Source organism: Megascapheus bottae, chromosome 1, assembly GCF_031878675.1.
Source record: "Megascapheus bottae isolate mThoBot1 chromosome 1, mThoBot2.hap1, whole genome shotgun sequence".
NCBI classification, from domain to species: Eukaryota; Metazoa; Chordata; class Mammalia; order Rodentia; family Geomyidae; genus Megascapheus; species Megascapheus bottae.
The window spans coordinates 78,784,621-78,798,569 of record NC_143509.1 but is presented as its reverse complement, the minus strand read 5'-3'; the positions used below and the strand labels follow the sequence as shown (position 1 = coordinate 78,798,569).

At 35.4% G+C, this 13,949-nt stretch overlaps 1 protein-coding gene across 1 annotated transcript in view; it reads left to right on the top strand.

Annotated features, from left to right (window-relative positions):
• Znf654 (zinc finger protein 654) overlaps positions 1-12,401 on the top strand; it is a 35,634-nt gene extending 23,233 nt beyond the window's left edge. The window contains exons 7-9 of the mRNA XM_090347801.1: positions 4,252-4,393; positions 8,874-11,169; positions 12,339-12,401. Coding sequence (XP_090203927.1) covers positions 4,252-4,393; positions 8,874-11,169; positions 12,339-12,346 — 2,446 coding nt within the window. The 3' untranslated portion in view covers positions 12,347-12,401. The remainder of the gene's footprint in view (positions 1-4,251; positions 4,394-8,873; positions 11,170-12,338) is intronic.
• Positions 12,402-13,949: the final 1,548 nt, after the last annotated feature.

The following is a 13,949-nucleotide window of genomic DNA, read 5'->3' as shown; positions in this document are numbered from 1 at the left end:
CCTGGGTCTTCGTGCATGCTAGGCAAGCACTCTACTACTAGGCCAAACTCCCAGCCCTAGATCTTTTTTAATCAATGATTTCAAGTTTTAAACTTAAATACTTAAAACAGCTTCAAGTCTTGAGTGTTCTTGTTTTATAAATTAAAATCTTCAGACTAAGAATCAAATAGCTAGTTTGTAAAACTGGGTCTAGAAGCAAGGTATACTAGTTTTCTGGGTGAGTATACATTTATATATTATAAAATACATATTATATGTTATACTCATTTTTATTCAAAAATGAAGAATGTCGATGGAATTGCAAACTGCAAGGGATAAAGAGTCAGCAGGGAGGCATACAATTTTAAGTAGTTTCAAAGTACTGTCATTTCTAAATATGCAGCTAACCCCAAATGAAATAGTCATGACTGTTAATAGTAAAACTGTTCCTATGAGCTAAGAATGTTTTCTGCCTGTGTCTATATTAATCTTTCCCTACTATGTAACTGGAATGTGTTAGCAAAGGAAAAAAAAATACTAGCATTTGTACTTTTTAGAAGGGACCTTAAAAATAGTGCTAGCCATAGACAGCGACAGCCTTTACATATAGAAGCTGAATATGAATATGAATCTTCAACTATCATTGTAGTACTACTTCCTTCTTAGTTTTCCTCTTTTTTTTGACCAGTCCTAGGGCTTGAACTTCAGGCCTTGCCCCTGAGCTTCTCTTGCTCAAGGCTAGCATTCTACCATTTGAGTCATAGCACCATTGCTAATGGCTTATGCCTGTAATCCTAGCTACTGAGGAGGCTGAGATCTGAGGATCTGAGTTCAAAGCCAGCTCAGGCAGGAAAGTCCATGAGACTTTAGTTAATCACCAGAAAATGGGGGAAGTGGTAGAACACTAGCCTTGAGTGAAAAAGTCCAGGGACTCAGCTCAGACCCTGACTTTAAGTCCTACAAATGACCAAAAAGAAAAGAAAAAGTACTATGGATTTTCCTTCTGGCACTGGATTTGAACTTTGGGACTTTTAAATGAAGTTTTTAGGGTGGTTGTGTGTTTCAAAACTGAAAAAGAAAAAAGTTGAACAGTAGGAAATGGGATAGAAATTTACACAAACAATTTTAAACTAATATAATCTAACTATTGTAGGGAAGTCGTTATTAAAAGGTTATCATATTGAAGTATAGTTTGAACGATAATACACAGTTGATTGTCATATATTTTCCAAAAATCTGCTTTCATCATTTGGTTTCAGTCTCTACTGCTGCAGACCAGCAGGTACAAGGACAGACCCCAAGCTTCATGTTTTAAAAAGTTGAGATCTCTCCGGGGACACAGGCCTGACTCAGGCCAGTTCCTCCTATCTAATTAATATACTAAAAGGTCTGGGGCAAAGAAAAGACCCAGCCACTGGGTTCCACTTTGTTTTATTAGGGTTATTCCTAGAAAAAGGTGGCTCTCTGCACTCCAGATAGTGTATAATTATGTATTGAAATTTAAGGTCTTCCACTAGAGGCATGGCTTAAAAATACTAGAGCTTTACTTGCCTTTCTTGCCCAAAGGTATGAGTTTTATGAGTTCAAACCTGAGTATTGTCTCTACTCCTCCTAAAAATGGCACAAATACATGTATATAATATGTAAATAAATAAAATTGTTTTGCTTTTCCCAATTCTTGAGTTCTTACCACTACCTGTACTAAATAATGTCAATAAAATCTAACAGTTGAGAAATAGATCCTGCAAAGCCTATATGAAAAAGCATATGTGTATGAAATCAGTAACAGGGATAAGGTCTACTGTGAACCAAATATTACTTTAATTTGGGATATTGATTGTGATCATCCCATACCTCTTATTGCTTGCTAAGGGCTGGTGCTCTAGAAATTAAGCCGTGCTTCCAAGTCTGACTTTTATTTTTGTTTGGTTGTGGGCTTGAACTCAGGGACTGGGTGTTGTTCCTGATCTCTTTTGCTCAAGGATAGTGCTCTGCTACTTTTAGCCACAGTTCTACTTCCAGTTTTTGGTGGTTAACTGGAGATAAGGGTCTAATGAATTTTCCTGACTGGGCTGGCTTTGAACTGCTATCCTTAGACCTTAGCCTCCTGAGTAGCTAGGAGTACCCAGTGCCTGGCTTGGCTTTTATTTCCACCCTCCCTCACTTCCTTTCCTTCCCTTCCTCTTCCTTTCTCCTCCCTCCCTCTCTCCCTTCCTTCCTTTTTTCCTTCCTTCCCCTTTCCCTCCTTACCTCCCTTCCTCCTCCTTTTCCTCTTCCTCCCTCCCCCCTACTCTCTCTTTCTTTCACACTGCTGCTACTGGGGTAAGTTCATTTGGCTTTTTTTCCTTAAGGTTGGCACTCTATCACTTGAACTGTACTCCCACTTTTGACTTTTTGGTGGTTAATTGGAAATAAGTCTCAGTCATTTTTACCTGCGCTAGTCTTCCAATCATAATCCTCAGTCTCCTGATTGTTTTAAGATTACAGGTGTGAGCCACCAGTGCCTGGCCAGTCTGGCTTTTTGTTGATTAACTAGAAAGAGTCTGATATAGTTTTCTGCTTGGGCTAGCTTTCAAAACTCATATATACATAACTCAGCTTCCTGAATAACTAGGATTACAGGCTTGACCCACCAGAGCTTGGCACAGGAAGGACTGTCACTGACAGTGGAAGGACACTAACCCAAAAGAGCAGGAAGGTTCAAATGCTGTTTTTTTTTTTTTTGTTTGTTTTTGGCAGTCCGGGGCTTGAGATCAAGGCCTGAGCACTGTCCATGGACTTTCTCAAGGCTTTCTCTACCACTTGAGCCTCACTAGCACTTCTGGCTTTTTTCTATGTATGTGGTACTGAGGAATCGAACCCGGGTCTTTGTGCATACTAGGCAAGCACTCTACCACTAGGCCAAACTCCCAGCCCATCAAATGCTGTTCTTATTACCTTAAAATTTGTAAGTGAAATATTATATTGAATAAATGAAATGATGAAGGAAACTAGAAATAAATCAGAAATAACACTCAGTGTAATAGTCTGTCTGTGAAATTAAGGGACCTGTGATGACACTGAGAAAAAGTGACACAGCTGATAGCAGTAGGCTGGACTGTTTACAGTGTTGCTGGTTGATGGAGAAAAACATCAGTTTTCCCACAGTATGGTTAATTTTGGTGGGTAATATAAAGAAGAAATTTAAATTGAAATGACTTAAGTACGAAAATTTGTGAAGAAGTTGAGATTTGGGAGGAAGGTGAAAGTTTTTCAGGACTATATGTGCCAAAAAATGGTGACAAACATATAGTACATGTAGGAAATAATGACAGATGGAGTTTAGTTTTCTCTCCTGTTGCTTGCTTTCACTTTCTCTTTTTGGTATAAGCTCTTATATTGTGTGCATAGTCAAACTATGCTTAAATTTTTAATCATTTGGGACATGAAGTAGAGTTTGTTGATGGAGGTGATTAGAAAGAGGGCTTGCTTTCACTTGGTGTTTTTGTTTTATGTATAATCCCTTTGATTGTATGCATCTTCATGATGGTAGTCAAATTATGCTTACATTTTTATTGGTTTAACTTTCTTAATGACTTTGGACACAAAGTAGAATTTATTGGTGGAGGTGATTAGAAAGGGGGCAGAACAGTTCAAACTCAAAAGTGTAGGGCCAAGGGATCTATTTATTAGATGACTGAGGATACATTTGGCACATAGCCATTTTGGATGAACTATTATTCAGCCATGTCTTCAAATTCACATAAAATTAAAGTCCCACTTCTTTGAGATCTAGACTTCTGATAACTAATGAACTTCAGCCTTTTATAAGTTATATATACCTTGTCTGCTTAAAAAACTGTATGTTAACAAAAAACATCAACTAAAGCATTCAACTTCAGAATCAGTACTAGAATGTACCTGATTCTATTATTTTTAATATCTAAATATATTGAGAATAGTCTGCAACATTTTCTAAAGTTGGAAATAGAAAATGAAAGCTATCATGGTTTTGAAGTTCTATTATTGATATTACTATATTAGAATTTGATATGGCACTACATAGATGTTTTAGATATGTCAGCATATCATGGGATTTATTATCACTGTAAAATTTTAATTTCTTAAATTTTTTCACAACTTCATATAGGTAGCAAAACATAATACCAATTTATACATGTATCTACTTACATATGTGTGTGTATCTCCACTTTGTATATATCCTAGCTCAAGTAATTTTTGTATTTAAACAAACTGTATTTTTGATATTTCTCTTTTTTTTTCTATTTACAGGGAGTTGATTTTCATATGGAGTAAACTACAGCTTAAATCTAATCCTTCAAAACAAGTTTTTGTAGATCAATGCTACCAGCTTTTAAGAACAGCAACTAATGTGAGAGTCATATTTCCATTCATGAAAATCATTAAAGATGAGGTAAATAGGATATATTTATCCCTTGAGTTTTTAAATTAAACTAAATGATAGTATACTACAACTTGAATATCTTAAAAATTTATTTGATCAGAAAATACAAAATAAGGAGGATTTTATCACTACCTTCTTCATGTATTACATCCCTCCGCTCTGCCAGTTCCAAACTCCCAACATAGTACATAGGGTATATAAGGATACATATGAAAAATAACTGAAATATAAAATTTTTTATTATAACCTAAAAATTAGGAAGGGAGTGATTGCTATTAGAAGAAGCTATTCTTTTCTACTAACTAAATATGTTATCTTTAACGTTATTCTACATGCCGTTTGTAGAATCTTAATTATTTTTTAAATGAATTCTATATATCTATAGGAAATACTTGTTCACTGTTACTGAGAAAAGTTAGTTGATAATTTAATTGTTGTTCATGTCAAAAGGAATAATGGATTCTGAGATGCTTTAAAACTTGAGAACATGTTTTGTATTTGAAATAATTATAAGAACTGTATTTTTGAAAATAGCCTTGATTATTATTGGTCTTTTTAGGAATAAATATAACTTACATATGAAATTCACATAGTAAAGAAAGAAAATTCCTTAAATTTCTCTTCAAACACTAACAAGATTAAAGATGAGAAATAAAGCCATTGCACACTTTTAGCACTATTAAAATCTAAATCTATTCTTTATGCAGGTGAATTTAAATATATAAGAGAAATCAAGTAAATATATTTTAATTTTTTCTTATGACTTTTCCCCAGAAACAAAGACTTTGAATAGAAAAATGAGAAAGCAAAGCAGGGCACCAGTGGCTCACACCTGTAATCCTAGCTACTAAGGAGGCTGAAATTTGAGGACTACAGTTCAGAGCCAGCCCAGGCAGGAAAGTCCGTGAAACTCCTGTCTCCAATTAACCACCAAAAAAGCAGAAGTGAAGCTGTGGCCCAAGTGGTAGAGCAGTAGCCTACAGTTTCTAGGCCCTGAGAGTTCAAGCTCCACAATTGACCGAAAAAGAAAAATGAGAATAAAACTACTCTACAATTTTGTAATTCCATTTAATTGAATTTTTTTTTTTTACCATTCTGGTTATTTTAAACAACCCTATTTTATTTAAAATCATTATTGTATGATTATTTTAAACATGTAAAGAAGGAACTATTAATACACTTTTTCTTATGCATTTGTACATTTATCACAGCCATTGTCACATCACTTATTGATGTATAATTTTATAGTGAGCATATTCATTCTCATGATATAAATTTGGCAGCATTGTACTAAATAATTTTTTCCCTTTTCTTTCTCATTTATTTTCTAACCGTTTTCATAGCAGTCACTCAAATGAATATATCAAATAAAAGGAAAACAACTGGGCATCTGTGGCTCTGTAATCCTACTTACTTAGGGAAGCTGAGATTCAGAGGACTGAGGTTTGAAGCCATCTTGGGCAAAAAACAAACAAACAACAACAACAAAAATAACCCACGAGACCTCTATTTTAAAATAACCAGTTAGGCTGGAGGTGGGGATCAAGTGATAGAGCAATAGCTACAGCAAGCAAACAAGCTGAGCAAGCATGAGGCTTTAAATTAATTCACAGTAGTGGCAGAAAAAACAGACAAGGGCACAAAACATTTCTTAACTTTTGATGTATGTCAGAATCACATACAAAACTTTATTTTTCAAAATAAATGTGCACATACACAAAATATATATGATTCTCATTTGAAGTTAAACTTGAGAAAAGTTAACACTTTAACGTTCTGATTACTGCAGCACTTTCTAATTTTATGTATTTGGTCAGCATAAGAACATAATACATAAACAGTTAAAAGATGAAATGAGCATTCATATACAATGCTTAATAGTTTGTAGTCAACTAAATAGCCCTTTATCTGATGCAATGATAATGCCCATCATTAGTTTTATGAAAACTTGTAGTTACAATACTGTGTAAGTTCAAGAAATATTAGATAGCATTATCTGAAAAGGCTTTAAGCCAGGTTTTGATTTATTTTAGAAAGGAGTTTATAGTTTACAAAGCTTTTTTCTTTGTTTTCTACAATTGTCTGGTGGCATTGTTAAGTAAATTGAATAGGAGATTAAAAAAACAAATCTGAAGTGGGCCAGGTGGCTCACGCCTGTAATCCTAGCTACTCAGGAGGAGATCTTAGGATCAAGGTTCAAAGCCTATCCCTGCACAAAAGGACTTTAGACTCTTATCTCCAATTAATCTCCAGAAAATGGGAAGTGGGGCTTGGATCAAGGGTAGGATGGTAGCCTTGAGCTGAAGAGCTCAGGGGCAGTGTCCAGGCCTAGATCAAGCCTGATGACCCACCAAAAAAAAAAAAAAAAAAAAAAAAAAAAAGTGAGACTGGGGAGGATGGGTCATGGTTGCTGGAGATCTTAAAGAGACATACTTTGCAGCTGCAATTCATAATGTGAAACTCTTTAAATAATTTCAGGTAAGAAAGTAGCCTGTTCCCTTTTTAGTAACCTTACAATTTTAAATCCAAGTATGTGAGTGAATATATTATAATTTTTGGAGTCAAGATAAAGGATATAGCCAGAACTTTGCAGAAACACAAACAATGAATTCATTTTTGAGCCAGCAGATTTTGAATCTGTAATACACAGAAAAGGTTTGTAACAGATACAATTGGGATTCTTTGGATTCTAAGTCTGAGACTGATAGATTTACAGGGGCAAAATAAAGACAGTTAAATAACTGATTCTTACTCATTCTGTGAGCATTTATTTGGAACATTTTTTTTTTTTATTGTGTACCAACCTTTGTGTGTGTGTGTGTGTGTGTGTGTGCGCGTGCGCGCCAGCCCTGGGGCGTGAACTCGGAGACTAAGCACTGTCCTTGGGCTTTTTTCTCAAAGCTAGCACTCTGCCACTAGAGCCACAGCACCATTTCTGGCTTTTTCTATGTATGTGGTACTGAGGAATCAAACCTGGGTATCTATGCATGCTAAGCAAGCACTCTATCACTAGGCCAAACTCCCGGCCCTATTGTGTACCAACTTTTAATTATAGGGGATACAAAAATGAGAAATGGCACCCAAATATTTAGGAATTCAAAGTGAAAGAATGGGAGCATACACAGATAGTAATAAAAGAAAAAGTGGCTGCCTTTTAGAAAATATTATTTTTGTAGGAATAATAGAATTTAACTGTATCTCAGAACAGCGACCATAAACACAAATAGAGGAACCTACAGAGAAGAAATGTCTGTCAAATAATTAATGGATCAGTAAAAAAGTACCTGGATGAAGTGGTAGTAATACTTCCAAAGCTAAGGCCTGCATTGGTACTGTAAGCAGGGTTGATAAGACAGTACATAAAAAGCTACAGGGCATGAGATAGTATTCTGTTTGTGTCTTTAACAACAGCTGTGTCATCAAAAAACCTGTCTAATTTTCAGGTACTTTCCCATAGGCTCATTTTTCTGATACTTCATTAGATTCTGTTTAGATTATGACTGACCTCTTCATGTGTGCTATATTCCCTTTTATTTGAATAAATAATATTACTTAATAGGAGATAGGGGTAAAGTAATTGGCCTAATATGCCTGGGTTGGAGCCCCCAGCATTAAACTAATATTACTTAATAAAGTAATAGCATTGTGTGTCGCTCTCTTTAAGAAATAATTTAGTGGCCAGGAGTTTGGCCTAGTGGTAGAGTGCTTGCCTAGCATGCACGAAGTCCGGGGTTCAATTCCTCGGTACCACATACATAGAAAAAAAGCCGGAAGTGTTGCTGAGGCTCCAGTGGTAGAGCTCTAGCCTTGAGAAAGTCCAAGGACAGGGTTCATGCTTTGAGCTCAAGCCCAGGACTGGCAAAAAAAAAAAAAAAAAGAATTTAGTTATTTCTTAACATGGAAAATTGATTTGTTTAAAATTATTAACCTCTCAAATGAGAGTAGTATTTAAAATAATAAAGTAAGCATGGTTTTGTAAGAAGATGGTAGTCATAATTTTTTTGGAGCTTAGGAGGCATTTTGTATTGGTGTTAGGCCTTGTCACACCTGGAAATAAAATAAGTGGAAGCTCAAATACTAGTTATTCCAGATTATTCTTAATGTACACAAAAAAAGTATATATAAATAAAAGGGTTAAACATAGCTTCTAATCGAAGAAAATTGTACATTGGAATCCTGTGTACTTAAAGCATGCCTTTCAGGGTCTCATTTCAAAATGTAAAGCAATGGGCCTGGAGTTTGGCCTAGTGGTAGAGTGCTTGCCTAGCATACACAAAGACCCGGGTTCGATTCCTTGGTACCACATACATAGAAAAAAAAAGCCAGAAGTGGTACTGAGGCTCAAGTGGCAGAGCTCTAGCCTTGAGAAAGTCCAAGGACAGTGCTCAGGCCCTGAGCTCAAGCCCAGGACTGGCAAAAATAAAATAAAAAATGCAAAGCACATGGTTGAATTATTTTTATAGAGGCATTCATATTTTTCCTTTTACAGGTTGAAGAAGAAGGCTTGCAAATTTGTGTTGAAATATGTGGTTGTGCTCTACAACTTGACCTTCATGATGATCCTAAAACTAAGTGTCTAATTTATAAAACAATTGCACATTTTTTGCCAAATGACTTAGAGATCCTCAGGATTTGTGCACTGTCAATATTTTTCCTTGAGCGCTCCTTAGAAGCTTATCATACTGTTGAAGAACTCTACAAATGTCCAGATGAAGAATACAACGAAGGCACAAGTTGTGTGCAAAATCGTGTTCGTTTTGAATTACTTCCAATTTTGAAAAAGGGATTGTTTTTTGATCCTGAATTTTGGAACTTTGTAATGATTAAGAAAAACTGTGTGGCATTACTGAATGATAAATCAGCAGTAAAATTTCTAAGTGAAAGTACACTGGAAAATTCTACAAGTATTCTGAAAAAGACAGTGGAACACCAAGGTTTAGATGAAGTGCTTGACTGTCTTAAAGAACAGAGCACTGAGCCTGATGATATATCTGGAATGCAGCCTAAAGATCATATTAATATAAAGAAAAACCTTACAACTCTTAATACTTCCAAAGTAGATCACAACGTCCCAAGGCATCGGTGTATGTTATGTAACAAGGAATTTCTTGGTGGTCACATTGTAAGGCATGCCCAGGCTCATCAGAAAAAAGGCAGTTTTTCATGTGTAATATGTGGTAGGAAATTTAGAAACAGAGGACTTATGCAAAAGCATTTAAAGAATCATGTTAAGAAAATACAGAGACAGCAAATTACTGCAGGTCATGATCAAGAAATCACTGCTTTGGAGGAAATAAATGGTTCCAGTTCTTCCATTTCGTTTGAGAATGGGAATTCAAATAAAGATATGGAAATAGAGACTCTGTCTACTTCCAGTGATGGAAAGAAAGCGGCCATATCTGAACATGTGGCTGAATTAATTCAAATTCCCATAGATGTACCAAAAGATGTAACTGAAAACATTATTGAAAATGGCAGTCCTAATTCTTTTAATAACCTCTCAGAACCTTTACCTCAATGTGAGAATGACTATGAGGATGAAGAAAATGAAATTGATTATGAAGATGATGATTATGACCTGAATCCAGAAACTTCAGTACTCCATAAAATCAATGGAACTGTGTGTCATCCGAAAGATGTGTATGCTACAGATCAAGAAGGAAACTTTAAGTGTCCTGCACTTGGCTGTGTCAGAATCTTTAAAAGAATTGGATTTCTTAATACACATGCAAGGACTACACATCCAACTGATTTAAATGTACGACAAACAGTAATGAAGTGGAGCAAAGGAAAATGTAAATTTTGCCAAAGGCAATTTGAAGATTCCCAACATTTCATAGATCACCTTAATAGACACAGCTATCCAAATGTGTACTTTTGTTTGCATTTTAATTGCAATGAGTCCTTTAAGCTGCCATTCCAGCTGGCCCAACATACAAAAAGTCACAGGATATTTCAAGCTCAGTGCAGTTTTCCAGAATGCCATGAGCTTTTTGAAGATCTTCCTTTGCTCTATGAACATGAAGCTCAGCACTACTTAAGTAAAACACCAGATTCATCTGTACAACCAAGTGAAACAGTTCTCTTGGATGTTTGTACAGACTCAAATCCTATTCATCAGGAAAATGATTCACCTAGTAGTGATAAATCAACTATTAGTCTACCCATTCCTACTAGCAAATCAAGGAAAGATTCTACAGAACCAAAGACATGTATAGAAAGCATGGAAAAGAGAACAGATAGTTCAGTTCAGAATGGAAGTGAACATTATGATTACACTGTTTCAAATACAAGCTTGACAGACCAAAAGATGCCTGACATACAGCCAAATTCTGAAAAAAATGATTTAGTAAATGGACACAATGACATAGAGCAAACAGATCCTGCTTTGAAAACTGATACAAGCAGAATCAGGACAGAAAATGGTTCTGTTTTATCCAGTGTGGTACCACAAGACCACAATCCTCTGCCACTATCTCAGGCATCATCCAAACCAAATTCTACAAGTGAACATACTTCATATGGCTTAATTTTAACAAAGCCATATGTCAGACCACTGCCTCCCAGTTACCTTGATGAACGGTACCTAAGTATGCCAAAACGCAGAAAATTTCTGAATGATAAAGTAGATGCCTCTTCTGATTCAGATAGTATTTATAAAAAATCGGCAAAAAGATTAAGATGTGGCAAATGCCTGACCACCTACTGTAATGCAGAAGCACTTGAGGCTCACCTTGCACAAGAGAAATGTCAGACACTCTTTGGATTTGATTCAGATGATGAAAGTAAGTCTTATATGTTCTGAGTTTATATCTGTAAAAACAAAATAGATTTTCCTGAGATTAAAAAAAAAAAAGCATCGATAGAAGTACTACACACTTTACTTCATATTATCCACTAGGAGGTGCTATTTCTATTTTATAGATTGAAAACTGAAATTCATAAGCAATTTGCATATATGTAACCAATGAATTTGTGGATGCCAAAACTTAAGCATATTTAAGCTTTTCAAATTTGATGCCACTGTACAGAGCCTTTTCTTCATTAATAAAAACTGCTAGGGGCCAGTAGTTTGGCCTAGTGGTAGGGTGCTTGTCTAGCATGCATGAAGACCCAGTTCGATTCCTTGGTACCACATACATAGAAAAAGCTGGAAGTGATTTTGTGGCTCAAGTGGTAGAGCTCTAACCTTGAGAAAGCCCAAGTACAGTGTCAGGCCCTGAGTTCAAGCCAGGACTGGCAACAACAACAACAACAACAACAACAAAAAGTGGGAGAATTTGGCTGGGAGCTTAGCCTAGTGGTAGAGTGCTTGTGTAGCAGGCAAGAAGCCTTAGGTTCGATTCCTCAATACCACATACTCAGAAGAAGCTGGAACTGGTGCTATGGCTCAAGTGGCAGAGCACAAGCCTTGAGCAAAAAGTATCCAAGGACAGTGTCCAGGCCCTGAGTTCAAGCCCCAGAACTGGGGAAAAAAAAAAAAAAGAAAGAAAAAGGTTCTAGAATCAGTTTTTATTATGTGTGTCAGTTCTGGGGCTTGAACTCAGGACACAGGCTCTGTCCTTGAACTTCTTTTGCTCAAGGCTAGTGCTCTGCTCTTGCCAAAGCACTACTTCCAGCATGTTCTGAGTAATTTAGTGGAAATATGAGTCTCATAGACTTTCCTGCCCTGGCTTGAACTGCAGTCCTCACATGTCAGCCTCTTGCATAGCTACAGGCATAAGTCATCATTGCCTTGCTAGAATCAGATTTTTAAAAATTCTGTGTATCAGAATATAAACCAACTGAGTCTCTGTTACAAAGATAGAAGTAAAGGAACTAGAAAAGAATTGAATAACAAGATAAGTAAAAGAACATTTTTTTCTACATTTTTGTGGGAAAGTGTACGCAGGCATCAGACTGTAGATTTCCAGTTGAACAATATTTGCATTAACATGTGTATTTTATTTTACAGGTGCCTGATACAAATGTTTCAACAGGATTTGTCGATCAAGTAGTAGTGTTTTGTTTTTTTGTTTTTTTTTTTTTTTAAAGAAAGTAATACAAGAAATCACATCATCAGTTTGCTGTTTCCCTGATGGCCTTAATTTTAGAGTGATCTTGGATTACTAAAGATAAAGCACATTTTCTAGAATGAACTTGAGGAGGAGATGTGCTGGCTTAGACTCCAAAAGGGTTATAAAACTCCCAAAGTACCAGTTATCCAGAATAACCAGTTTTTTGTTTTTTTTCCGTTTATGGTGATTAATAACAGCATGTTCTTTTACTTCTGTGAAAATATGTTCTGGCAAATAGAAAAACCAGCTATGGCCTTATGGAAAATGGAAAGTTAACTCATGAAATAAGAGGTGGAGGGGAAAGCTGGTTTACAATAAAAGCAATGTAAAGCAAATGGAATTTGTTTTCTTGTCATGGACAATGGGATTATCCTCCTTGCTGGTCAAACATGTTTTAAGGAATCATTGCTGTTTGGTTTGTGGTATAATTTAGAAACTGATACACAGAAACAATTTAATACCATGTTCTCTATGTTAAAGATGGTAACTTGTTTCTAAATGATAAGTTAGAACAGTGTTCAGTGGATAGCATGCCAGCATTGAAAATTTTAAAGCAGACAAAAACCAGTGCTTTGCTTAAGTTCCTAATAGAACCTTCAACTTCAGTTTTTTAATGCAAATTATACTTTGTCAATTACAAAATAATTATACATTGTTAATTAGGAAAGTACTATTAGTACATTTGGGGAGATATAGAATATTTAAGACCATTTAGGCTCTACTGTTGAAGGCAAACACTGAATTGCAAATTTTCCAATGTGAAAATAGTATAAGCACACTGGAATATTTCTATTTGTATATAGTATTAGGACATAACTTGATAATTCATATTAAGGTCCTTTAGACGTTAGTGTGAGTTATCTAAGTATAGTCCTATGGAAATAATTGGCTTCAGATATGTCAGTTAAAAATCAGGTTCAGAATACATTCAGCTGAGAAATTCCAAAGTAAGCCATACTAATGTATTTTATTCATCAGTGATGAATTTGGTCTGAATAGCAATTTTTATATATAAGGAAGTACTTATGCCAAACTTTGCACAGCAGAAACACAATAAGATATATTAATGCATTGTTTTCCTTGGTAACCAGTAATTTTCCTAAGGATAATTTTAACATAATAGGTTAAAACAATGGATGTTTTACAAACTTTTTAAAACATTCTCTTGATGTTTCCTGTTAGTCCACATTAAAAGGAAGACATTTATTTATAGGCTTCCTTTTATCCAATAATATGTTAATCTCCATCAGAGATAAGGAGAAAAATATGAAGACAAGTTCTTTAAAATAGACCTCCCAATAAACCAACTTAACTAAATATTTCAGGTATTCCAGTGGATAGTTTCGTTCAAAACAGATGATCTTACTAGACCATACTGTTACAAATTTTAGGAATTACTAGAGCTTTATAAGTGAAGTAATGGGAAGTTGGACATTTCTTCCATGGTGGCATCCATATTTTATTAAGTTAAAACTTCTATGTCATCGTATATCAAGTGGCTTAAAATA